General features: G+C 43.4%; 1 protein-coding gene and 1 long non-coding RNA gene across 3 annotated transcripts; one reads left to right on the top strand and one right to left on the bottom strand.

Moving 5' to 3' along the window:
- Window positions 1-114: 114 nt before the first annotated feature.
- il16 (interleukin 16) lies at window positions 115-27,144 on the top strand. Of its 2 annotated transcripts, XM_044029929.1 has the most exons (27): window positions 115-210; window positions 6,744-7,011; window positions 7,153-7,444; window positions 10,518-10,657; window positions 12,686-12,803; window positions 13,971-14,120; window positions 14,228-14,333; window positions 14,663-14,811; window positions 14,943-15,056; window positions 15,517-15,631; window positions 15,833-15,906; window positions 16,568-16,817; window positions 17,294-17,411; window positions 17,837-17,969; window positions 18,371-18,458; window positions 18,778-19,022; window positions 19,109-19,249; window positions 19,897-20,046; window positions 20,246-20,299; window positions 20,743-20,836; window positions 21,367-22,463; window positions 23,029-23,180; window positions 23,742-23,907; window positions 24,813-24,914; window positions 25,062-25,293; window positions 26,136-26,264; window positions 26,392-27,144. In XM_044029929.1, exons 1-27 carry the CDS (start codon window positions 198-200, stop codon window positions 26,556-26,558), a joined length of 4,857 nt encoding a protein of 1,618 aa, XP_043885864.1. In that variant the 5' UTR covers window positions 115-197; the 3' UTR covers window positions 26,559-27,144. The 2 variants fall into 2 exon arrangements, with proteins under 2 accessions (XP_043885864.1, XP_043885865.1); XM_044029930.1 differs by lacking the exon at window positions 20,246-20,299.
- Window positions 258-16,745, bottom strand: LOC122772180. Its single transcript, XR_006360753.1, has 8 exons — window positions 16,547-16,745; window positions 15,812-15,891; window positions 14,891-15,035; window positions 14,635-14,794; window positions 13,966-14,069; window positions 7,139-7,345; window positions 797-946; window positions 258-280 (listed from the first exon to the last, which is right to left on the bottom strand). It is a non-coding gene; the product is annotated as an uncharacterized LOC122772180 (long non-coding RNA).
- Window positions 27,145-27,917: the final 773 nt, after the last annotated feature.

Here is a 27,917-nt window from a genome sequence, read left to right as displayed (position 1 = left end):
ACGAGGGTGGAGGAAAAAGAGGAGGAGGAAGGAGGAGGAGGAGGAGAAGAAGAGGTACAGGCACTTTAGTCCACATGAATAACGGGAAGGATTCCTCGCTCTGAGGGACAGTTCTGACCTTCTGTGCCGTCTGGACTGAATCCATCCCCTGGATCTTCTCTTTGTAGTTTTTGGTGGATGCTGACTGAGAGGCAAACATGATCGACTACGGTGAGTAGGAATCCCATGACCAATGACGAGGAAGCAGCTTTATGACAGGGGCCTTAAAGGGGCCAAGTATCTGTGACATCCAGGTACATTTCACCAGTCACACTCGGTTTAAACACTTAATTGAGGACTTTAAGACTTTAAATGTCAGATATTAGAACGACTTATAATCAAGATCGCTCAGAGAGCACAGTCCACCTGCTTTTTGATCCACTGAACCTTCTGGATCTGTACAGAACTTTACCTGCTTTCACTGTTACCACCTTCCATAAACATGACACAATTCATCCTGATCTGTGATCGTTGAGATATACACATCTGATCTTGTTCAACGGGACTGAACCGTGTCAAATTGAAATTGCTGCCAAATTTGTAATCTGGATTAGATCTGGAAGAAACTTTAGACAGATGTGTGACTTTTTACAGTTGTGCTTACCAGTATAAGAGGTAGGGATTTCATGAAAATGTGATTTGTTTTTTTGTGTGACATCATCAGTGGGTAGACTATCTATCTATCTTCCACTTAAAAAAATTTAGCAAATTTATATATAAATAATTGTTAAAAAAAAGTTATTCAGTGAATGCTTACCAGCCTCTGGGCTAATGTGTCCTCGGTGTAGAGGTCAAATATCTCCAGGACACTGTCAAACTTATTTGCTGGATACCATGATGGTGATGACAGGAAGTGGTTGTTCAGAAACAGGAAGCAGCCACGTTTTCAAATAGCAAAAAAAAAAATCTGAAAAACAAACAAACCTGTGAATAATCGAGAAGAAATTGATGTCAAAATGTTGAATTCAGAACCAATGTAATCATAATGAACTAAGTGAAAGTGTGGCACAGTTAAATTCACATTAGCATCTAAAAGCTAACACTTGGGGAGAGACTGCTAGCCCACTACAAGCCACAAGCTAGCAGCTTTGGCAAGGCTGCCAATCCACCACCTGAATATGATTCCTGCATGTTTTCTAACTTTAAAATGAAAGTTTTTATAAGTTTACTCCATTTTACAGTTTCTAATGGCGAGAAAACCTATTCTCGAGATATTATACCGTTTTATACACAGCTGCTTTATCCATGTTTTACTGATTTTTGTTGTAGTCATTACTGAAAATGTATCACTAACTCAATATAACCACACTGCAAACATGAAATTGCAGAAATGTAAAAGAATGTGTATTTGTATGAATATTAAAATTAGCCGCAGAGTGAAATTGACGCACTTGTTAGCCGAGGGACTGGATCTGTATGTGTGTGTGTGTGTGTTACATAATCTTGTGTGCGCTCATTCCAAGGAGACTTTTAACAGCACAAACAGTGCACTTAAGTCAGCAGCAGGAAGGCACAGATCCCAGCTTAAAGCCACATGACCAGACTTAGATACGACCACAGCCTGCACTTGTCATTCCACTCTGCGACGACAGACGCCAGGACCTGCAGCACCTCCCCGTAGAGAGGCCCCATTCACCGTCAAAGCCTAGAAACGACCCCCAGCCATTGTTGTTCGCAGTGTAGAAGTGGTGGATTTCTTATTTGAGAGGTGTGTCCACCCCCATCTCATTTAACGGCAATTTAGCTGTCATCTAAAGGTCCTGCAAAACCCCAAAAAGTCCCCAGAGGAAAGTGCAAACAACACACACGTTGTTCAGCTGCGAGGCCACTCCACCCACTCCCACTGCTTTTCTCTCAATCAGGCTTCTGTGACGCTGCAGCTCCATGCATACACAAATACAGTACACACACACACACACGCACACGCAACGCAAACACGCACACACGCGGTTTATTCAGCTTCAATCCTAAACACACTTTTCAACGTGACCCTCGCTGCTCTCTCCTCCCCTCAGTTTTTCCTCTTCGGCCATGTGGTCATAGTGAACAGAGTTACTGCTGTGTGCCATTACATCAATGGAGTAGTGTGTGTGTGTGTGTGTGTGTAAGAGAGAGAGTGAAAAGAGGGAAAGTTGGACTGTACCAAAGCTGACATCAGAGGAGGCAGTCAGCCTCTTCATGGCTCCGATAGTGAAGTGATTTTCAATGAAGCTTCAAATACACACATGGAAAAACCAAGGAAAAACTCACCAAAATAAAAAACAAAATGAAATCTACAATATCTTCAGAATATGTTCCCTGCTTAAACTTTGTAACCTGCTCATTCTCCTGCACCAAAGTCCAACATAAACTCAATGCACAAACCAATGACAGTTCCATTATGACCTTTAGGAAAAGGAGGCTGAGCAGAGGAGTCCTCCGATGACGTGGAAAACCAGAAAACTAAGTAGAGGTAGTTTTCTGGTTTGCTGTGTGAAGCTAATCAGGAAGTAAGAATACATTGACTATATTCAGGGGGAAAAGACTCTTCCACTAACTCCTCCCTTTTCCAAGCTTGTTAGTTAACTACGGTGGCGTTTGCACACCAGAGAGGATGTTGTTCATCTTTGTTTCTGTCTTAATCTTCAATTTCAAAACTTTCCGAGTTAGAAATCTGACATGAATTTGGATTTTCCAGCTTCCGACTAAAACTAGAACACACCAAAATACTCACTGTGTTTACATGCATGTTCAAAGTCCGATTTTAGTCCGATTAAGACAATAATTCGGTGTATTTCATGTCATCAGGACATAGTCGTGTATGTGTTGTATACGCTTAGTCGGACTGGAGTTGAACCAGGCGTTCTGCGCACGCACCAAAATGTCCTCCTCGGTATTTGACCCGCAAGTAGAAGGAGACGAGTCAGCAGGTACGAAACCGAACCACAGCACGATCTCCATCTCACGTGTTTTTCTGTGACGTAAAGATCAACAGGAAACTCATTCAATACACGCTAGCTAGTAGACTCGCCAGGTTGTCCGATTGCCTGTCTTAGTCGGACTAAGGCCTTAGCTTGATTAAACTGTGCTGATTGCTGTTGGTTGAAATCAGGGGTCTCAAACTCGCGCTACATTAATATCACGTTACAATGAGTTATTGTCAAAAAAGGTTTCATATGAAAACCAAACAAATACAAACAAATGTCCTTTCACATTAAAACTTAAAAGAAGTTACACATACACACTTCATTGATCACACACTGTCACAAACATACTTACAGGTACTATATCTTTTATCGAGGTGAATAAACCCTCCTGAATGTTACACACTGGACTCATAAATGCTTGTCCATGGATCCGACTGTGGCTCCAGGTCTGGATCGGAGCCACTGGTCATCGTTTAGTAGGGTCTGACTCTAAAAGCACATTTGCATGTGTATATTTACATCTGCTCGCTGGTTTTTCCGCTCCCACCGTAAATGCTCCCACCGTGCTGGCAGACGTCCAGCGTATCAGTGAGATGAAGGACGCCTGCAGCGCTGAGATCCATGTCTCGATTTCCTGTCTATCAGGCCAAACACAAGAGCTCACTAATGCTTCATAATTGCTAACACACTTCCAGGATCAGAGCCACTCATTCACCAGAGAGAGAAGTATGTCTTCCCAGTGAATTCACAGGAACCTGAGGGGTGGAGTTATTTATTTATCCATTTATTTATTTATCCATCCATTCAGATTGATGTCTACCTTGTTCAGTTTGTACCACTTTAAAATAATGCTACACATGTGAGCTAAACAGGAAGTAGATTCTCTCCTCTGCTAAGTATGAATGGGGAAAAAATCAATTTGAGATTTTCATTCATAGCTGATGGTGGAGTCGCGATCGGGAAGCGGACGCGCGATTTTAAAAAGTGCGTAGAAGACGGACGGATGATTCTAACGATTCAGTTGCACCGAAAACATCTGCTGCAGAGATTGTCCAGCTGCTGTGAACATGTGTGTCTCACTAAGACAATGTCCTTCTGCAAAACATCGCGTCCCAATAATAAGGCCGATGAAACCCAGGGACGTGTGTTTAGTTTATGTAATTGTTCAAATCTCGGTTTACGAGAGATTCTTATGCAGCATGTTTGTGATCTGGAACGTCGTTAAAAACTGATTACCACACACACACACACACACACACACAGGGAAAAATGTTGCTAAAACTTCAAAGTCACAGTTTGATGTGTTTTGAATGTCGTATCACTTCCTGTAAATCATTATCATGAGGATAAGAGAAAAAAGAAACTTTCAGACGCAGCAGATGTGATCAATGCTGGAGTTTCAGTTTATATGATACGATACATCATTTTTATCTGTAAGTTAAAGGAACCGTTGAGGTTTACTGTTACTGATACTTGGTTCTGGTTCTGGCTCAGTTCTGGATTCTCAGGACCTCTGAGTGCAGGTGAACCAGGCCGTGTTCACACCAGTTTAAGAGAAACCAAAGTAAACACAACTCTTCCTCTACTTCCTGCTCGTCTTCACAACCCAGAACATGACACGCCCACTGATGATGTCACGGTTCCAACTTCTCAGGTTCCAAAGCTTTTTTTTTTTTTTTTCAGTTTGAAGGTAGTAGCCGGTTCAAAATCAGATTCAGGAACCGGAACCAGCACAGAGCCCTCATGCCCTTTCCCACCCTCGGGGCCAGGGGCCCTGAAGCCTCTGCACTCCTATTCCTATTAAATCTTCACAACTATGTTATTCATTCCAATATTTAAACGGGGCCCTGAAGCCACGTTAACACTGATTCTGTTGTGATAAATCTTAATATATTTAAAAATGTTTTCTTTAAACACTGGATCCTCATATAGAAACTTTGGGAAACCTTGATGTAAACCATGAAGTGACTGGTTCTTACCACAAGGAACCAGGTCTGACTGAGTCCAGGAGCCAGGTTCAGTGCGGGTTCAGAGTCTGTGCACGTTGTCGACTAAGTGTTTCATTTCAAACGCACTAGCATGTATAATGCATTTGAGGATCATCCTATAGTGCTCTCTGGAGTGTGAAGCTCTGATGCACGCGCCGAGCGTCGCTCACTCCAGACCATTAACGGCTCCGAGGCTAACGCCATTATCTGTCCTCACTTATGTGAACACGAACATCATCATCATCATCATCATCATCATCATCATCAGCTGCTGCTGCTGCTGCTTTCTTAATGTCCGTGCTGCATGTGATTCAGTGATTCATTTAGCACGCCATTTTCATGTGTGTGTGCTTGTATTTGTAAACACTGACCTTGTCAGGACCAGTAGTCCTCATGGAGACTAAAACCTGGTCCTACTGGGGCAGAACCTAACTTCCACGACTCTATGCGCTTGATTATAAAAAGTCGATCAGTTGCAAATGTTTGATTAATGATTGCGTTTATAAAAACACATCTCTCTCCTCCGATGATGATGATGGTGGATCTTTAACCACAAGGTGGCAGCAGCAGCAAGCGTGTAGTGAGTGGGCTTTGTGTGTTTGGCGAAGTGATGGAATTTACGATGTTCCTTGAATGCATTTCGTCAGTTGCTAACAGGTTAGGTTAACACACAGTGAACGCAGCGTTACGTACACTAACTCCCATGTGCTGGAGTTTAGAAAATCTGAATATTTGACAAATAATAACATTAATTAGGGATAAAAAGATGTGCGATTTAAAGGTGCAACATGAGTCAAAGCTCTTAAAATGATAAGTAGATTGTGTTGAATTACTATTATTAATATTACGATGGCTATGAATGGAGAATATAACTAATTGTTTGCTGTGACTGACTTAAAAATGTTACGCCCAACATGGAGCCAACATAGCTACATACAGTCCAAGTGATTTATTTTGAAAGTGCCGTACAGGAAACGTGCATCTTTTTTTGAAACCTAAAGTTTCTCTATAGTGTCCGTGTGAGCTAAATTTGGCGATTTTCTCCATGGACTTTGGTGTGGGAGCGTGAGCATTCAATTTCTTGTTAGAAAAGGGTGTTTAGAGCGAAGGAGAGGAGGAATAATCCAAGAGAAGACACTGGTGCAACATCATTCCCGAGTCCAAAATGAAACAAGCTTAACTTGAACGGTTAAGTTTAAAGATAAGGCTGTTTCAAACCACGGTTAGTATAATTAATAACTAACAATAACTAAAATTGTAGAGAAAATGTGCTTAGTTTTTGTCTTTGTAAATGTATTTCATACATAAGCCTTTTGGGTTCATATGAAGTGTGTTGATTTTTGTTATAATATAAGAGTTGTGTATTATTATTATTATTATTATTATTATTATTACCATGGCAATTTACCAACGGTGCACCTGCGGAATGGTTCTGTGCCGTGTGAGCATTAAGGGTTAAAATGGCATCATTTGCTGGGTCTCTCTAAAAACTAATTAAAACAAACTGATTTTAAAATCAAAAAGTTAAAACAAAATAAAAACTAAAACTAATTAATACTAAACTATTATAACCTTATTTCAAACCAAGGCAAATAGATACAGGGTCGTGTGTGTGTGTGTGTGTGTGTGTTTTTCTCAGCAGGCGTCTGATTAAGTCGCAGTCATGAGGATTGAAAGAAACTTTACTTTGATTTTTTTTTCAAAGTCAGGGAAGAAAAGCGCTTTTATCTGCTCACACACACACACACACACACACACACACACGGATGCAGTCAGACTGTCCTAACTGGATTTTCTAATTGCCCTCCAGAGCGCCCCTCTCCATTAGGCTTCGGGCCGGCTGGGAGGAGGAGTGTGTTGGTTCCTGACATCCCGACACACACATACACACACACTCTGACGGCCATGCCTCTAAGATACTCCCACCAGAGGAGGAAAGCCAGCACAGCGGCTGCTCGGAGGATGGAGAGGAGACACAGGGACCAGGGCAGGAGCAGCGGCAACAACAACAACAACGACGACGACGACCCGAGCAGCAGCCACAACCACCGCTCCAAGAAGCTGGCCATGCTCTCCAGGTACCAACAGCTCAAACTGCACACAACGCTCCACACACATAAAGTTAGACTGCTGACCTTTTTTATGAGCATGTAAACCTTCTTTTATGATGGCTGTATTTTACCAACTTAAGCCCCGAAAACTTACTTTTCTGACTCCAGGTCTCTGATACTGTGTCACTCCAAGACCAACGACGACTGTGGGGAGGAGAGGAATTCTGTGGGAGTGGCGGACGGGTGGTGCAGGACACAGGGTTCAAGCTGGAGGACGGAGGCGACCACGGCTGCTGTTCACGCGGGACACAGAGGCGCGGAGAACGGACACTGCAGGAGGACGGCCAATCAGCAGCCGGCGCTGGAGAGGAGAGGAGGGAGTAAGACGGACGATCGCCTTCATCACAGCAACACAGGAAGAGAGAATAAACGGAGCTTAAGGAGAACGTTCAGCATCAAGGTACGACTGCGAGAACGAGGGTCACTGTGGAGGTCAGCAAGCGTCCTGTCGAGGTTCACGATTTTTCATCTGTTTTAAAATAAGTGCTTGTTTTTATAAAAAAAACCTCACTTTTCACACAAAATTAATCCAAAAAATAACAAAAACAGACAGAGGGCCACATGGGATCAACTGGGGGGCCATATGTGGCCCACGGGCCACAGGTTTTAGACCTCTGATCTAAAATAATATAATCTAAACGAGTGTAAAACTCTTATATTCTTATATTTGACATCCAGTGCCAAATTTTATGTCCAACCAAACTATTTATTCACAATATTATTGCAATAATTGTAAGAATTTGCTTCCTCTTCTTAAATGTCACCAAACATTTTATTTTTTTAAACCTAAAGTGATAAATTATAAGGTCCCGGAATGATTAGAACACGTCACCGGGACTGTATGTTGGCGAGTGATCAATAGATCTCTCTAAAATCTAATCTCGGCTTACGTCTATGACATGTCAAGAATAATGTTCACTGCTCTCTTCTCACGTGTGAAGCGCTCACTCCTCTGCACCAAAGTCCATAGAGAAAATGTGTGATTTTACAGCCCGGCACGCAGCAGCTGCTGGTCCACCGCTGCCACGTTAGGTGCTTTTATGTCACTCAGGTTGATCCGAACGAAGGTTTTTCAAACACAGAAATGACAAAGTTCTGCAGTTTAACGTACTGATGGAGGCAGAAGTGGATCAGCAACTGCTGTGTGTCGGGATGTAAAAATGGACAGTTTTCTGAATGGGGTTTGGTGTGGGAGGAAAACGTCAGGTTCCACAGGTTCACAAAACGTCGTCAAACAGTGGATAAAATGACTGTGTCTGACCTTATTATAGAGCAGAAACACTTCACATCAAAGAATCATATGACCAATTATAATTCTATTTCATAACGATGATGATGATGATGATGAATCGTCATGTTAATGTTACAGTGACAACAACAACACATGTCGACACACGTGAACCCTGCAGCCTCTCAGACATCCAGCTCGGTCAAAAACAGTCAGCTGCTCAACGTATGGCTCCACACTGCTCAGATTTATTGCAGTCACCAAAAATAAACTTCCAACTATTTAATTCAAATAACATGTAGAGACACGTGCCTGCTGTGTGTGTGTGTGTGTGTGTGCGTGTGTTGTCTAAATGTCATGATAATCACATGGCCTGTGTGTTAGCGCCGTGATCGACCTGAATGTCAAACATCCAGACAAAGACGGGGTTTGTTGTTTCTACATCTCGCCCTCGTGGCGCATTCCCCCAGAGTCAAGTCGGGCTAGAGCGTCTCTCGCTGGAGTCAGACAAACTCCACGGGAGATTAAAAACAGTCAGAGGTCAACGTTGACCTGTCGCGACGGAGTGAGGCGCGAGCCGTGATTATCAGTCAATCAATCAGACGTTGGTCATAAAGCAACCCTTCATACTAGACCTTTACTCAACCATCTCAACAACACAATATTAATAAACATACAACAGAGGCGAGGGAGTGAAGGGGAAATTAGGAAGTAAGGATCACTTTTTGAAAGAGATTGTTTACGTTTCGTGCCGTTCCCGTCTGGTCTTAAAAACCTGGTTCTTCCCACTGGTCAGTCAGGACTGAAGAAGCCTCTTCAGAGAGGTGAAATGTCTTCAACTAAACGACTGAAGAAGACTATGACGTGGATGAGCGTCACCCTCACCTGTTTCAGAACAACATCATTCTATCAATGATCATTATAGCATTGATAAGTCAACAAATAAAAGACTTTTTGGGAAACACTTAACAATAAAGTGCACAAATAAGGCTAACTAATCATTAGTTGAATAACTCTTTTTGTTTTTACAGATTATTGCACTTGATCCATACAAACAGGTACCAGACCACAACCAATCAACCTCCCAGGGATCTTAATGAATCACTGAATCACAGTGACTATTTTACAGCTGGCTGTTGTGAACCACTTCCTGGACTAAAGCCCAGGCTGCTAAACAACCCTAACTGAGGCTGAGCTCAACAGTAATTTAATGGAGCAGTGTTTCCCTCTGGGGCTAATTCATGCCAGGTTCAACATCAATCACTTTTAATCACCTGCTAGAACGATATCATCGTCGTATCTTAGCTTTTTATGCTGGAAGCAGAAAGAAAAGGCAAAAAAAAAAAGCGTATGAATGGAGTCTTTGTGAATAAAGTTATGATGTCATGAAGAGAAACATCTGAAGAATGCATATAAAGAGGATTTTCATGCTTGTCAAGTGTTGGATGCTTTGTTCTAAAGGAAATCTTTGAGAAAAGGCTTGATATTTTTACACAACTGAGGCTTGATCTCACATAAAAACATCAAACACCACAAACAGTCAACAGTCAAACTCAATGAAGGGAGTATAATGTAAAGCTCTGGACACTAGTGTTTAAAATTGGAACTGCAATCAGAATTCAAAACATTGGAAGGGTGATGTCCTCTCTATCTGTCCTCTCTAGACTTAAGTGTTCACGGGCTGCAACGTAGTTTCCAAAAGACGGATCTACAACGAGCTTCACCTTTACACTCTGATACATTGTTTTCATATAAACACATAACTCAAGCTCAAAGACTTGAGTAATAACTTGGACTCAAGGTTGAAGACTTGAGACTTAACTTGGACTTGAGCTCAAATAATTGAGACTTGACTTAGACTTGAGCTCAAAGACTTGAAACTTGAGAAAACTTGCAGAAAATGACCCGTGGACGTGTCTGTGATTCCCCCACCGCTGATCATTCATGTTGTGTAGAGTGTGACACATAGTGATCCTATGACTCTGAAACTCATGGAGCATGACCTTGTCTTAAGCCACAACATAAAAATCTGATTTCCGGGTTTTAATATAGAGTCTGACTGATGTTCATGGTCTAATCTCCACACCCTCTGGACCAGTTCAGGGACTATAAAACCTTAGCGGTGTTTTCTTTTTCCTGAAATGTCACCAGATGCTTTAATACGCTCATAAATCATTCTTTATATGAACAAGTATAGATGTTCCCTTGTACTCTGTTGACTGTGTGTGTGTGTGTGTTGTTCCAGGAGAGCAGTATCTGGAGGATGTGTGTAGCCACAGGTCCTGCTGAGGAGGTGTGTTCACCACAAATGGCTGACAACAGCATCCAGACGGGGGATAAGGACAGTCGTGTGGAGCCAGGGAGGAACGGAGTAAACCTTCACAGGTGATAAAACCCAACACCACAACGTTAAGTGCCTTTTTCTGAGGAATGAGCTGCAAAAGTGCTAAAAGCTAAAAATGCTTACAGTCAATGCAGAGCTAAGGGTTCAGCTCAACTTCACTTGAGACTTAGAGCTCAAAGACTTGGACTCAAGCTTTAACATTTGACACTTGACTTGGACGTGAGCTTCAAGACTTGAGACTTAACTTGGACTCGAGCTCAAAGACTTGAGACGTAGAGCTCAAAGACTTGAGACGTGGCGCTCAAAGACTTGAGACGTGGCGCTCAAAGACTTGAGATTTGACTTGGACTCGAGCTCAATGATTTGAGACTTAACCTGAAACTTAGAGCTCAAAGACTTCGCTACACTAGGTGGTGCTATGACCTCGTTAGTATTGTGCTGCGGTCACACTGGACGCAGTCCAGGTTTTTCCACCTTACAACGTCAGGCAACTTAAATTTACATGTTAACAGATGGGGATGAATTTTGTCATGTTTATGTAAGACGGTAAAGTTCTACACAGATGCAGAAAGTATGAAACCTGTTTATTGACAAAGTGTTTCAGCCTTGCTGTAGCCTGGTTCTATTCTTAGTCGGCTTCGCTGTAAAGAAACCAAGTTTCCCCACAGGGACAAAGTTTTTCTGATCCTGATTCTTAGGACAAACATTTCTTTGTTAATGTCTGCATTGATCCCAACTTTGAATGTTCACACTTTGTTTGGAAGATGTTTCTGTAAAGTGTAATAATCCAAATGAAAAGTTCTCATGATAAATCCCAGCACCACGGTCTCTGGTTGAGCGTGACTAACTGAGATTCTCTGGGGCTGTTTTCCAGACGTCTTGAGTCGGGTCAAGCTGTTTATGATCAGGTCAAGAAAGAGACAGAAGCACAAAACCAACAGTGTTCCTGAAGCACTGCTCAGCAGAGACACGACTGTCATTGATAATGCGAGGCGAATCAATTCCGTCCGTCTTGTAAATTCAGGAAACGTTGAATCCACTGTTGCCTCATCCCGAGAAACCCTTAATTGATAGTTAAGGGTTTTCCGCAGTGTGGGTTTTATGAGGAACTGACACATAGTCGACAGCATGTTACATGATCTCAGTCAAAAAATGGGCTTAAAAGTGTACGTTAAGTTAAGAATATGTTTGACCTTTTTTTGTAAGCCACTCGCTCTCCTGCACCAAACTCCATAGAGAAAAAGAGTCATTTTAAATCACTGCACACAGATGTTGTTGATCCACTGCTGCTTCTATCAGTGTGTTCAAATATGTTATTCTGTGAGTTCGGTGTTTGGAATCCTTTGTTTGGATTGACCTTGTTTTCATAAACTTACCAAACCTGGCAGCAGTAGACCAGCAGCTCCTGTGTCCCTGTGAGCTAAAAACGCACATTTTTTCTATGGGGTTTGGTGTGGGAGAGTGAGTGGTTTTCAAATAAACACAAACACCAGTTTCAAGAGGGAAAAGTCTGTGTAACAGTTGTTAAATCATTTCAGTTCAATGAGAACACGTCTGCCTGTCCTTTGTGGGTTTCTGTGGTTCTGGTTCTGTCTGGACCAGAAACAGGCTAAAGAGTTTGGTCATTCAAATGGAGCATGGAGCGTGATGTGATTCCTCTGTATCAACATGACTTAGTGGAAGTGGTTTATGCTGCAGGATTTCCGAGAATGCTTAGCTGAGAAGAGACCCCGGGGAAGACCCAGAACCTGGCTGAGGGATCACTATGCAATGCTTTGGGATCCCCAGGGGGCGCTGGAGAGCATTGCTGGGTGGAAATGCTGCCCGGAACACGCCGTTACCTCTGTCACAGACCTCACATACGTGGAGGGAAAATGGACGGATGGTTCTGCGTTAATGGCCTGGCGGTTGTCCAGTGTGGTCGTGTGTGAAAACAACATGAATAAGTGTTTTATAAAGGGGAAAAAAAAGCAACTAGTTAATGCTGAGTCACTATAACGTAGAAATGTTGACGTGAGCGAGTCATGGTGTGTTAGCTTTTCTGTCTCTGTGTGTTGTTTTCTCTCCAGAGGCTGCAGCTTCCTGAGCTCAGACAAGCTGGCACCTTTTAACGGACACGTTCTAAATGGCAGCACTTGGTCGGAGGCGGAGCCGGCGAGGAGCGTCCACATTAAAGGCTGCAGCGAGGTAACTAGCGCTTCACGCTTGGAATGCTCCCAGTACACACTGTTGTTGTTGTTGTTGTTGTTGTGGGTGGAAAGTGACAGCAGGTAAATCCTCTCTGAACACTAACTGCTGGTTACAGGTTGTTTGTAGCACATAGAAAATGCTGTGCATAGTCAATTGTTTATCGTCAAAGCAAATAAAATATCGATTTAATCATTCAAAGATATTGTATTTTATTGTTTGAACATTCACTTGTTCTTTAGCACTTTCTCTCATTTTTGTTTACACTGGAATTTCAGGATGTTTTAGTTAAGGTTTATAATCCAGTCTGGGACTTTCATGGAATGTGATATCTTCTGACATCAACGTTAAATTGATTTTACTGGTCGTTTTATCAGGTGTAAACATTCAGTTTTATTAACGAATAGTGAGCACTGGCTTCACACGTGGAGCTGCTTTAACGAGAAACAGCAGCACCTGTGTTTTCTCAGCCGCGGGGGCTCGACGTATGTTTCTCTGTGGTCTTTGGAGTGTTTTTGTTGCCGTGGGGCGGTGTCACACCTCATCGCCCGGCCAGGACTTCTGCAGTCACTCACTAAGAGGAAACCTGAGCGGCTGCATGAAGGGTGAAGTGGAGGAACACAGCAGTAGGAAAGAATGTCTGACATGTGACCACCGGGCTCAGCTGAGTCTCTACTTTTCTGTCCTTTTACTTTGTTATTTATATTTCTAGCAACTCGTACTTTTTACGCCACTACATTTCCTCTTCTAGAGGAAGAAGAGTTGGTATTATGGTCTGTATTTATATCTTGCCCAGTTGATATTGACTGATTGATTGATTTAAAAACACTTTATTGTCAGACAGTTAAGTCCACAGCTTGACTCGCTCCATTTGCGCATCAACAAAGACACATCGCAATCATATAGACCCCGTGGTTCTCAAACTGTGGTACATGTAGCAACCAGTGGTACGCGGGTTTCCTCTGGTGGTACTTGATGTTCTACTGTAAAAAGCAGCGTATGTGATCACAGGAAGAATTTGGACCTCAGGGCGTACAAAATGTATATAACAATTTAGTATCAAAGGACAAAAGGATATCAAAGGACAAAAGGAAAATAAAAGGACAAAAACAATTGTCCATGGTCAAGGATTTGTGTGACGTTTTGTGTTGTGCGTTCTCACCTCAGGATAATTCCACGCACGACGAAGACGACACTCTCCGTTCACGCAGTCTGAACACAAGTCCACAGCATCCGTCTCTCGTGTCCCCATGTGAGTCTCCGTCCCTGCCCGGATTCACGGAGGAAGAGCTCTTAGCCAACAACAACCACCTCAAGGTGAATTCACACACGTTTCCAAGAGTGTTTTTACAATATAATGCATCTATGTTTACATTTTTTTAATAAGCTGACATCCCTCTGTGTGTGTGTGTGTGTGTGTACAGTTACCCATCCCAGAGGTGAACGAGGACAAGTGCTGGGAGACAGAGAAGACGGAGCAGAGTCCACCGGAGCAGACGGACAACAACAGGACACGCTCCAACTCAACCAGTGTGTGTCTCGCACTTTTCACTCGTTTCACCGTTTAAAATGACGCGCGATAACGTTTAGTGGGGCCGATCATAAATACCGATATACGCCGATATATGAGCTGTAGAGGGCGCCAGTGTAGCAGTCAAAGAGGTAGCAGCTGACATGTCATGAGTCATGTCAGTGGATTAGGCTGATATCAGATAACACATTTTAAAGCCCACTTAAAAGATATTTAAACCATTAAAGCCACAGTAGACAGGAGAGTTTCATGCATTTTGAGTTTCTTTTCGGAATAAAAAGGTTTCTGGGTTTCACTCACATGTGTCCTGTCACTGTCACGTCTCCAGGCGTCCAGCCGTACTGGATCGGGGACTTGGACGCCATCATCATGAAATCCCCCGAGCTCTGCAGCAGTCACACACAAGGGAATGCTGGTTTCTATGGAAACAGGAAGTCACTGTCGCAGCAGCTGGAGTTCCCTCACACCAACACACAGGTATTTGATTAAAGTCACTGTTATGGGTGGAGTCTGGAACTTCTGTCGTCGACTTAACACAGTTTAGTTTCCCACTTACTTGGTTTAAGTGTGTCTCTCACTGCGTGTGTGTGTGTGTGTGTGTGTTCCAGCCCGTGCAGCGACCCTCCCGCTCTCTCAGCTCGGCTCAGCTCGTTCACTCGTGCAGCAACGTGCAACAAGCGTTCATCATCTGTAACATCGTCCTGATGAAGGGACACGGCAAAGTAAGCACAAACTGCACACACGCACCCAGGCAGTAGCAGTCGGCCACCAGGGGGCGACTCTGCTGGTTGTGAAAAAGTTTGAATGGAAGTCTATGGGGAAAATCTTCTCACTTGTTTTGTAACGTCAGTAAACACTCGACTGACTTGCTCTCTGGCTCCGCCTACTCTACTCTCTACTAGTTTGGTATTGTTTTCCATAACTATAGCTCCTCCTCAATGTGGGTGGAGTCAACATATCACGGCTGCGTGTCGTCACTGTAAGACACAAGAATCAAGCCGAACAAAACTGTAGATCAGTTAAAAAGACTTTAATATCCCTGAAAACATGCATTTATTTAGGAAATTTTATTAAAGAAATGTCTAAAATCTCAATATTTAACAGAGGAGTCTGGTGTGTCATTTTGATTCCAGCTGCTGCGTTTAACAGTTTAACGGACAGTGTTTCTGCTGCTGTTCTCAGAGTCTGGGCTTCAGTATCGTTGGAGGGAAGGACAGCATGTACGGACCAATGGGAATCTACGTGAAGAGCATTTTCCCGGGAGGAGCAGCTGCTGCTGATGGACGACTGCAGGAGGGTGAGGGTGAAAACATGAACCAGAGCGGCCAGAAGCACGATTATTACTAAATATTTAAGGTTTAGATCGTTAGTGTAATCTCAGGTTGATATTGACGTATAGGATGCTCCTGATGTGGAGTGAAGGCATTAAAAGTTGTTTTTGAAATATTATAAAGGTACAGTACGCAGGATTTCTTACCGTGTCTGTGTCTCTGTACAGGTGATGAGATCCTGGAGTTGAATGGAGAGTCTCTGCATGGTCTGACTCACGACGAAGCTCTGCACAAGTTCAAAGTAAGTGTTATGATTTTAAAGTTGAAAGAAATAATAATAATAAGTTGTTTATTTTTGAATGCAGAAGTAACTTGGGGTCCAAATTCCTTCCTTTAGTTCCTTCATGTATCTGTGAACGGAGCCAGTTTTCTTTCTTGATAAAGTCGTGTAAACAATGTCCACATCAGTGTAATATTACAGAGTGGATCTTTTTATTATTTTGTGCTGTCACTTGGTGTGGATTCAGGAAATAATCAATTAATAAAGGTCAATAATATATCTATATATATATATGATAGCTCTAGCATCAGCATGTTAGCTCTAATATCTCGTTAGCTCTAGAATCTGCTTGATTTAGCATCAGGTTGTTAGCTCGAGCATCCAATTTTTAGCGCTCGCATCTCGATGTTAGCTCTAATATTGCTTGTTAGCTCTAGCATAATTTTTTAGCTCTAGCATCAGTTTTTTCACTCTAGCATTGTTTTGTTAGCTGTAGCAACAGCATGTTAACGTTCGCATTTTTAGGTTGTGTTTGTGTTTATACACTTAAAGTGGCTACTCCCCTGTGGCTAATGCTAGTGCTAACCTTCTTGGGATCGAACACGTGTAGCAACTGATACATTTAAATTTGACCTGCAATGAATCAGATTTTGTGACTCACAGTACAAAAAAATCTGTGCAGCAAATCAGGAAGGGACTGCTGACTCTGGTGGTGAGGACCAGCCTGCGCGTCGGCGCCCTCTGTGGTCAGGTGCAGGTGACGCAGCTGTGCAGGTCGCGCTCCCTCAGCTCCAGCGCGGGAATCTCGCGGGTCAGCGCCGACATGAGCGACTACAACTACCTGAACAACAGCTGCAGTAACTCACTGAGCGTCCCGGGTCAACCTGTCAAACCCAGAGACCGAGTCGTGATGGACATCATCCTGCACAAAGGTCAGAGGTCACAGAGTTTCTGAGATTCAGCTGTTTCTAGACATCAAACATAAACAGATGTATCTGAACTTGAAGGTTGGAAAAATTCCAATATTTTCCATTCAATAAAAATTCCACTCAATATTCACATAATATCTATGTACCTATATATGTACACAGCAGTGTATGTGGTATAGGGACAGTTACACATATTTACATTTTATGTATGAGCAGATTTGAGGAGCGTTACTGCCACCAACTGGACTGGAGAATAAATTAAACAAATATGCACCAATCTTTAAGTTCAGATATATCTGTCTGTGTTATAATATGTGTTATAATTCATTTACCAAATTATATTTGTAGATATGGCTGTGAATTTTGCTCTTGTCCTGATTTATGTTGTGATTTTGGGCCACAACAGATGAACGCAGCGTTTGAAACATCAGTCTCACAGCAGGTGTCTCTCTCTCTGCCTGTCTCTGTCTCCTCCTCAGAAGCTGGTGTTGGTCTGGGTATTGGACTGTGTTGTGTTCCATCAGCTGACGGATGCCCAGGAATCTACATCCACACTCTCTCTCCTGGATCTGTCGCTCACATGGACGGCCGACTATGGTACAAGAGAGTTACCATAGTAACTGCACCAACACTGGAATTACAGATTGTGTCTTTGTGTGAGATACTGTAACTGTAGGCTGCGGGTGTGTTTTGTGATAAACACGTGAAAAAAAAAATCTAACTTTTCATGGAGCTGCTGGATCATCTATGACTCAAAAAACTCAGTTCTTCAGCAGTTAATTCATTAATTATTGCGTCTTGTCTCCGCCCTCCCCAGCTCTGGTGTTGTATACACATAAACACTCCCTCAGTCTGTGCTGATACTGTAATTTTGTAGGTGAAGGACGTGGTAAACAAATGGTGTTTCATCATTTCTGTTTCGCAAAGACCAAATAGAGACAAAATAATAACAAAAACAAACAAACAGCAGTTACGTACCGCAGCTTTAAGTTCCTCCTCTTTTCTTTTTTTTGGACCTGTAGGTGTGGAGACGAGATCATGGAGATCAACGACACTGTGGTTTACAGCATGGCACTGAACGACGTCTACACAGTCCTGAGCCAGTGTTCACCAGGTCCGGTCCACATCATCATCAGTCGCCACCCGGACCACAAAGTACGTCATGGGTTCAATAATCTCATTAAACCTCACGTACTAAAACGCTAAAGTGCTTTTACTCCAAAACAGGTTCAGAAAGTTGCTGAGTGTGTGATCGATCCGACTAAAATAGACATTAAAACTGCGAGCAAAGGTCGTTTTCACCATCTATTTTGTTGTGAGCCACTTTATTCTTTAGCTTTATTCTAAAGGAGAAAAGTGAGGCTGCTCTAATCTGAAAACACGACTGCCGAAATGAAGACCAAGACTCTGCAATGGAGACACACTGCTCGTTACTTATGCATCCAGTTTCTTTCGTAACTTAACTCACAGGGTTAAGGTTTTTCCAGATCAGATATATTTAGTTATAGTGTTACGTTGATGTTGTTAATCCTCTGTATTGTGTGTGTGTGTCACAGGTATCAGAGCAGCAGCTGAATGACGCCATCGCTCTCGCGGTGCAGAACAGCAAACTGAGGAAGGACAAGAGTCAGTGGAGCATTGATGGTAAAGTTAAATCTAACAAAGAACGTTGATTGATTTCTACCTTACTTCTCTCTCAGGGTTCCCACCGGAGAATCCTTGAAAACATGTGGATTTGCATCTTGAAAGGCTAAATAGACAATAAACACGGGTTGTTGAAAGTTGTGTCTCCCTTGTTTGTTACGATGCCACAATCCAATATTATATGTACAGACTGCAAGTAGATGTGACTATAAGCAGTTACCACTTAACGTTTGTGCAAAAATCCTCAGTGGGCGACCCCTACAGGAGCGTCAGAGGAAATATTAATAAATTCATCTGTTTGGTGTGTTTTTTGTTGCAGGTCTGCGCAGACTGGACTCGTGCTCTCACAGTCGTCAGAGGTGCGAGCACTGTATGGAGAGGAGCGTCAGTCAGCAGACGGTGCGACGAGCGCAGAAGACCATGACTCGCTCCTGCAGCGACAACGCCAACAGCCAGAACTACAGCCGCTGCCTCGCCATCCACAACCTGCACAACCTGCACAACACACACCACCACCACCACCACCTCCCGTCAGGACGCGTCCACAGCCTCGACACAGCCAAGGTGAGCAAGTGTGTTTTGTGATCTTCTACGCAAATTAAAGTCTTCTGTTGTTGTGTCACGTCTTAACTCGCCCCCCCGTCTTTTAGTCTGTGACAGAGACATGGTCAGAAAACAGATTGTCTGTGCCCATGTACCTTGATGAAGACTATAACATTCCATACAACTCTCCCGGTGCCAGCAACCGCTCCAGTCAGCTAACCCTGGACCTGGGCCTCAAGAGCAACAAGGTACCATCCACCAATCCATTCATCCATACCAGGGCTGCCATAACTGCAAACTCCTATTAATGGGCAGCCCGTAGCCAAGCGGAAAGATAACTTGCCTTGTCACTGAAGCAAGGTATTCAATCCCCACACTCATTGTTAATTGGACACTCTAAATTGAAACCAGCCACAGGGGGTTGACATCTACTGTACTCCTTGGGACCAGGCCCAATCCAGGGCTGGGGTACCTCTGAGCAAGGTACCCAATCCCCCATTGCTCCCCATTGATTGGTTTAATTGGACACTCTAAAATGACCCCCAGCCATGGGTGAGGCACATCCATGTACCCTAAATGCCAGCTCCAAGCCTGGATAAATGTGTCAGGGAGGGCATCCGTCATAAAAAATCTGCCAAATCAAATACTAATAATCTTTGGTGGGCCAAATTTGGGTCCCAAACCCTAATTTGGGCAGCCCCCTGTTCTACAGTGAATACTGCACGTGTGGCTCATAGAACCCAGGTGAAAGTAATGAAGGCGGGGCATGTAATCACGCTGGTGGGGCGTGGCAGAATGACAAGAAGTGATCTGCAACAAGAAAAGAATGTTAAGTTTCAAAATAAAACAGGAAACTACACAGAATGAGATTAACGTTACATATTTGTGTGCGTAGTCCCTCTGCAGGGCTCGTGCTGCCCCTCAGAGATACTGCTGGCCAGACGTGACCAGTGAAGAAGGTTATAACGGAGACTCCAGTGGTTCCAGTCGAGGATCCCCAGTCAGAGACGAGGGAGTGGACCTGACGTCACACAGCAGCTGCCTGGTACAATAGTCTGAAGACTATTTTCTTCATCCATGATAATTCTGATGATCATATTTCACCACGATCCGCTTATTTTCAGAGCTTTCCATCACGTTGCATGATAGAAAGACAAAACATCTCTCGTCACTGTATTAACCTTTCACTGTGAGACACTGATCCTAACCGTGTTTCCCTCTCACTCTCCTTCCACCGCCTGCAGTTCTTCAGTCTGTACAGAGCCTTACAAAAGATCCTGAGATTACTCTTCAGGAACGTATGTGAACTGATGTGGAGTGAACTATTGTGCTAGTGGACGCATGTATAATGCATGGCTGTGTTTTTTGTTGTTAATAAATTCATTTCCAGCTGACATTGGGCGAAAGGCAGGGTCATACTTTACTTTATTCTGAAAAAGTTTATGAAATACTCAGCCCAACATGCCATGTTCAGAGTCAAGTTCTTGATGCTGGATGTTCAGGTGTACACCTGCCTTTTTTGACGGCACTGTGACAGTTTCGTGTCAGTGTAAATGTTTGCATGGAAGCATGTGGCACGTCATGTTCACGTCATGCTCGTTGTAAATCCTTTAGTGACTCGAATCAAACGGTGAAGAAGTAGCGCTTGAATGCAGATCAATGTCTGAGCGGAAGCTTCACTTCTCTTGTGGTTTCTGTCAGCGAAGCAGTCATGACACAAGACTTCCTGTTTGTGTCACAGGAAGGAGAACGAATAAGAGAACAGTCGGAGGGGAGCAAAGACGACCGCACTCATCGAGACTCTGCAGCCTCCGTCAACGACAGGCGACACTTAGGTGAGAAACTGTGCCGTTTAATTTCTTAAATTTATTCACCTGAATACAACTTTGCTTAAAATGCGCTCCAAAAATGCAGAAGCATTTCAACACGGATGCTGTGGTTGTGCTGAATATTTTAGTCGAAAGTAACTGTGGTTCCATTTCCTGTTGCAGGCAGGTGTTTAACGTGAATAAAACTGATGGAGATAAACTGGGGCTGCAGTAAAGTTCATCAACTGCTCGTGTCTTTGAACAATCATATTTCAAAATTAAAATTTAATCAGTGGTTCTCACTAGATTTCTTGATTGGTGCTGGCTTGTGTAAGGTGTTGGTGCTCTGGCCTCTCATTTCAGACAAGCTATAAAAAAAACCTGGGGTGTGAATTTTTGACAGCAGTCTGAAATGTGATAAACAGATCGACTTAAAACAAGCTGTTAAAATGCAAATCAAAGCTCTTCCTCAACCAGCAGGATGTGGAAACGGCAATCCACGCCTTCAGTAGTTATAGAACCTCTGAAATACTTTTCTTTCTCTCGTGTCATGACAGGAGATTCCTCAGTGTTGTTCTGCTCACTGCCAAAGAGAGGAGCTTTGAGGAGGCAGGCACGTATTGAGCAACGTTCCCAAGATCATCTTCAGGATCCTTGGGTTCGCCTCTCAGACAGCTCCCCGGAAAAAACACCTGAGATCCACCTCCAGCACGCCACAGACGGTACACGACCGGTCAACATCCACAGCAAGCCCGCGACCATGAGTGATGAGGAGAATGCTGTCGAGCTTAACGGCACGGCGACAGATGATACTTCAGATCCTCCATCCAACGACATTCCAGAAAACCCATGCGAAACTCCAGATTTAAAGAAGGGGCCCCCGGTGGCACCAAAGCCCACCTGGTTCCGCCAGAGTCTGAGGAAAATTCGAGACGAGCAGGATGAGAAGAAGCGCGCAAACTCTGCAGAGCAGAGATCTGCTGCAGGATTCAGCAGAAACTTCGCAATCAGGTCTGCTTCATCTGCCGCAAACCTGTCCATCAAACAAAAGATCCACTCATTTGAGACTTTTTCCAGTCCAGAGAGTCCAGAGAAGAGGAGCCAGAGGAGGCTCGTGGCCCCCTCCGCATCCCTTCCTCTGGTGGAGAAGGAGACCAGGAGTTACCATGACTCATGTGAAGAGCGTGGGACCAGCAAGCATGGGATCCCCAAAGAGATCCAGTCAGACCAATCTGAATGTGTTCGAGAGACAGACCTCAATGTCGCTACTTCCGCCTCTATCACTTCCTGTGAAGATGGACCCCCCTCCATTCAAAACCCGACAGTTCTTCAACCGTCTGACACCATCAGCACTGACCTGGACTCTGGAATTAATGACTCAGCTTCAGCTGACAATGACAGGAATATCTTACCTTCCTTGTCGGCATCAGAGCCAGAGAAGGTGGATCTCAGTGAGGACCTAGCTCCTCCAACGTCTCTTAAATCCGATCATGGTGGAGGGGAAAGTCCTCCAGAGGCAGCAGAGGATGGTGAAGTGCAAATCCAAGAAAAGCCGCCGAGTATGACAGCGAGTGCTGACCTCCCAACAGACAGTAACTCCACGAGAGGACTAGAGGAAGAAAATCTAGGGAAAATCCTCGCCTTCAGCAACCAGGTAATGTGCCAAATGTCCGGAAATGTTGTTAGTCTATGCTTAAACTTGGTAGCTCGGGCTTTTTTGGACCAGTTATAGGAACTAGCCACCATGGAGCTCCCCCGAGAAACATCCAAGTGCAGCTTTTTCTCAGTTTTTATTTGCCGAATCAGTCAAAACGGTCAAGTGACTGAAGCCAACCAACGTTAACACGATGTCATATCTGCACAACAGCAAAATTGCTTGGGATTATTGACTCATGACTTTGACCAATCATCAAACACTTACAGTACATAACTCATGGTTCCTACTGAGCTGAGAAAAGTCCGTAACCCATAAGTAGGTGCGACAAGTTCGCCGTGACAGTTAAGAGAAATTGCAATTGATGTCAGCTTCTATTCTTGAATTTTTGAATGTTGCGTTTTCCTGTAGACCAACAACTGTTGTATGCCCATAAGCCAATAAACACTGAGATTCTTAACCTTGCAAAAGACATTGAAATATGGTTGAAAAAGTTTCAGTTGTATTGTTTTCCTTCATGAGGTAACTACATTTTCTCTATTTCTGTGTGTTGTTTTAACTCCAGGTTTCACAGGCACTGATGCGTTCTCTACCCATGTGCTCCAGCCACGGGAACCAGCGCTCTCAAAACCTGCAGGACGCCACGTCAGAGGACGCTAACAATGTTGGCGAGTCCGAGTCAGCTGTGGACACAAGTGACAGAGGATTCTCCGTCAGGTAAGATTCACACACACACACAGGTCAATTTTAGGCAGGGACTGAGTTACAGTGCGTTACACTTTTCACAGAATGTTAGCGTTGTAGCTTGGTTCGCTAACTAGCAAGCTAATGTAGCCCATTTAATACATGGCTTTTCGCAAAATGTCCACAGGCACCGATAGGACAGCTAAACAAAAACTGTACAAAACTGCAATTTTTATGCTAGCAGCAGCAGCCATCTTGAAATTGTGAATTGAAGTTGACAATTTGGAGTTACACCTTCAGGGAAAGCACTATAAATAATGTTCTAATTATTTTACCGAACATAATCGTTTTGAAGGTGATAATTTACCTTTTCAAAATAATATTAGGTGTTGTTCTATTGTCTGCATAGAGTGGGTTCTTTTAAGAAACACCCTGTTCCTGTTTTATATCAAGAGGAAGTGGTTTCAGGCTTCTTTTTTTTTTAAAAAAACAACTTCCTGTTAAATAGAAGTGTTCTTTTGTTTTTTTCACCAGAACTTGATGTTAAAAAAAATGCTGCCTTTTATTTATTTGTTTGTTTGTTTTTAAACGCAGCTTGGCAACACTGAGAGAGTGCACCATTGAGCGAGAGGAGGGGACGTCACATGACGAGGCTGCGGTCACTTCCGCGTCTGCTCAGTCCGTGATGTCAGCGATCCCTTCACAGGAAATACAGAGGATGATCCAGGAAGTCTCAACTCTAGATGAGGAGACTCTGAAGGTAAAACTGCACAGTGCAGTTTTTATGTCTTGGTCTCAATTTAATAAATGTCTTACATTTATCATGTTTAAAATTGTACTACAAGACGATAGTAAGACCTGTTGCGATGTATGACTTCTTGGAGACAGTATCAAACAGTGTCTAAAAGACAGGAGACGCTGGAGATGCTGAGATTCTCATTGGCAGTGAACAGGATTAGAAATTAGCATAATCCAGGGAGAGCACAGGTTGAACGGGTTGAAGGTAATGTAAGAGAGTGAAGGTTGAGATGGTTTGGTCTCATGCAGAGGAAGGACAGAGATTATATTGGACAAAGGATGTTGGCGGGCAGGAGGAGGAGAAGGAAAAGAGTAAGACCCCAGAGGAGGTTCATGGATGTTGTGCAGGAGGACATGAGGACAGTTGGTATAACAGAAGAGGACACATGGGAGAGGACAAGATGGAGGCAGAAGAAGAAAGTCCAATTTAAAATTTTAAAAATTAAGGGATGCAGTGCAAATCAATTTCTCAACAGGACAAGCACATGTTGTGTGTTTCTGGCTCCTCCCCCTTTAGGTGCTAGACCAGTGTGTTATGTTTCACAACAAACGGTGAATAAAAGTGAGAAGTTACAGATCAGTTTCACAACTTTTGACGAGGGCGAAACAAATAATGACCTCATGTACTGAACTGTAGTGCTCGGTGGAAATGGGGCTCAATACAGGGTTCCTTCCCACGGTCAGGAAATTCATGGAAAAGTTTCCAGGCCTGGAAATGATATGGAATTTGGTGAATGTTTTGGAAAAGTTTTGAAATGTGTATGATTACATTTTGATGAGTACGTACAGTGTTACGTAGATTATTGTATGATTACATACAGAAACTGAACATATTCAGTAATTAAGTGAATTCATGTTTAACCACAGCAACTGGTGGACATCCACGTTGTGATTCTGCACAAAGAGGAAGGAGCAGGACTGGGATTCAGCATCGCTGGAGGTTCTGACCTGGAGAGTAAAGCTCTGACAGTAAGCACCTCTGTGAATTGTGAAGGCAGATCAATGCGGTCAGTTAAACGTATCGCACTCATGGTCACTGACGTGCAGTTGGTCATGAAATCAATTAATGGGAAAGAGCTGAACTGTCCCTTTAAGACTAGGCTTTTTCTCACTCAGGTCCATAAGGTGTTTCCGAGCGGCCTGGCAGCTCAGGAGGGAACCATCCTCAAAGGGGACGAGGTTCTGTCCATCAACGGTCAAACGCTGCGCGGCGTCACACACGCCGACGCCACTGCGGCTCTGCGTCAGGCCCGAGGCCTCGAACTCGCCGTGGTCGTCATCGCCAAGAGAGCGGAGGACGAAGGAAGAGAGGCGGGAATCTGCAGGAGCGAAGAGCCGACTCCTTCATGTGAGTCTCAAAAAACAAACTGTTGAGAAACCAGCCATTGAAGGTTGATCCTGGATCTCTGTCTCCAAAGGGCGTGGTTCAGGGCTGCAACTAACGATTGATGATACTTGTTTGGTCCATAAAATGTCATGATCTGTTTCCCAAACCTGGAAATGATGATTCTTGAATGTTTTATTTTGTCCACAATCCAAAATGATCCAGTTTTAATGATTTCTTTGTCAAATGGGACAAAGAAACCAGAAAATATTCACATTCAAGAAGCTGAATATACAGAAAGCTTGTTTTAAAAAAAACAAAAAATGATTTATCGATTATCAAAACAGTTCATTAATTTAGTATTTGATGCAGCATTGCAGCCCTAGTGTGGTTTATATTTGCTTTACTCATAACAGATTATCAATGGCCTCTGTTTAGCGCCACACGATGGCCATGCCCTAGTTTTACATGACATCTGCCAAAATGTTATTTATTTATTGTAATTCACTTTAGTTGCAGCAAAACACATAAAATCTGATTTTCCCTTTAGCTCAGTTTTAAATGTGAATTTAAACTTGCGGTGCTTTCCAACAGAAACCATGTTTGTCCATCTTTTACTAGCCAGGATGAGGCTTTTTTGGTTTAAAATGATTTTAAATGACAAATGACTTTTTTTCCTCCCGTATAAAACAATGGACCTGGTATCGATACACAGGTGTATTTATTATGATACTACACAACAACAACTCACGTGTGTAATCGCTACTGCTGCTACTTTATCTTAAACAATGCTTGGAAAATAAAAGTTGTGTGTTGCCCATTTAAATTCATATATATAATTGTATTTGTATGTGTGTGTGTGTCAGTGGAGGAGCAGGGAGCTCCGGAGTGTGTGCAGCTGGAAAAAGGAGCTGGAGGAGTGGGTTTTACTCTGGAGGGAGGAAAAGGCTCCATTCACGGAGACAAACCTTTAACCATCAACAGGGTCTTTACTGGTACGTTTGAAAACAAATAACATTTTTCATTTAAAAGCTCCCAAAACTGCTGTAAATGGACTCGACCGGACACATAATGGCACGAATCAGTGTTGAAGAGCTAAAAGTTAAATGTGTGTGTGCACAGGTGGCGCTGCGGAGCAGAGAGGTCTGCAGTGTGGAGATGAGCTGCTGCAGGTGCAGGGAGTCAGTCTGCAGGACATGACGCGGTTTGAAGCGTGGAACCTGATCAAGGCTTTACCTGAGGGAGTGGTCACAGCGGTGATCAGGAGGAGGCCGACGGCGACGGACTGAGAGACACTGTCGCTGCTCAGCAAACAGAAAAACTTTATAAAAAACACAAAAGAACACAGCACTTAAGATAAACCATCCATGGCCTTTTAATTATCTACTGTTGCACAGCCTATTCTCACTGGACACTCCCATCTGTACCAAATCCCATTAAGAAAATCAATGTTTTTAGCACACAGAGTTACAGGAGGCGCTGCTCTACTGCTGCCTTGTTTGGCAAGTCTGGGTCACCAAGGCTGATCAGCATCGAGGACTTCAGATACTGAAGTCGTAAAATAACACAATTTAACTCACTGACGGAGGCAGCAGTGCATTGACAACTTGTGTGCGTGCTGTGATGTAAAATCGCTGATTTTCTCTATGGAGTTTGGTCCTGGCGAGGAAAGTGGCGTACGAAAATTTCTGAACGCTGCGAAAGCCATTCAGTCTCATCTCATCTCATCACCAGTATTTCATTCACCTTCAGTGGAACATTTCTCCGCTCTCAGCCCGGACAGTGTCAAACTCTCACGTGAATTAAATGTGTGGAAATTTGCAAACTGTTGTTTTCCTTGTGTGCTCTTAAATAAAGATTCTAATAAAGCAGCAACACCTTTTCCAACGCCATTTCAGACCAAAAAAGACCAGGTTATAGTATACTGTAAATAAACAGGGCTGTACCTTGACTTTTAATGGTGTGTGTGGGACATACCAACTCAAAGTCAAGGATCCTTCCAAGTCAGGTCTTACAGAGGCGAGGCAGGACTTCCTCCTTGCATTCTGAAAAACAACGCCGAACTGTAGATCAGTGAAAAACCCTGAAAACATGCGTTAACCACTGACATTTGGCAAAGGTCTAACAGGAGTACACGTGCACATGTTGCTGCATTGTTTGTGTGAAAAATACCTTGTTATTATCGTCTGGCATTGCTAGACGATAAGAGTTAGCCCGAGGTCTTTTGAGGCCTTCATGGTTTTTTTTCCAGTGGAACGTGGTCCAGGAACTCACGAGGCGACGTAACTCCCATTTCTGGCGTCTTGACTTTTGACGTGAATGGGACACACCCATTAACGTCAAGCTTTGCTGGCGTTCTCATGAAATGTAATTACAGGTCATCAAAACAAATTTACAGGAAACACTGGAAATACGCTGAATAGCTGTGACTCGTGGTCCTAAGAGCTTTAAAAAAGAAAGAGCCAGTGCTCGTGTTGATCATTTTAATGCTGGTGAAATATAAAATAAAGCAGGTGCAACAGAACAGTTGAAGCTAAGCATCAGTAGCAGCCGTTGTTCTCGGTTACAAACGTAAATCATCATCTCACACAGTCAGTCAAATAAACCAGAGGTCGCGTTTACTCAGGACAAACAGCAGTGCTCGGTGT

This window comes from Solea senegalensis, linkage group LG7 (genome assembly GCF_019176455.1).
Source record: "Solea senegalensis isolate Sse05_10M linkage group LG7, IFAPA_SoseM_1, whole genome shotgun sequence".
Taxonomy (NCBI): domain Eukaryota; kingdom Metazoa; phylum Chordata; class Actinopteri; order Pleuronectiformes; family Soleidae; genus Solea; species Solea senegalensis.
The sequence above is the reverse complement of the archived record's forward strand: the minus strand, read 5'-3'. Positions and strand labels throughout refer to the sequence as shown.

What these genes read in the sequence shown, in the direction of transcription:
- il16 (XM_044029929.1), top strand. An exon ending in AAGCTCTGCACAAGTTCAAA is followed by an intron (nt 15,907 to 16,567) that starts GTAAGTGTTATG and finishes AAATCTGTGCAG; the next exon opens with CAAATCAGGAAGGGACTGCT. An exon ending in GGACATCATCCTGCACAAAG is followed by an intron (nt 16,818 to 17,293) that starts GTCAGAGGTCAC and finishes TCTCCTCCTCAG; the next exon opens with AAGCTGGTGTTGGTCTGGGT.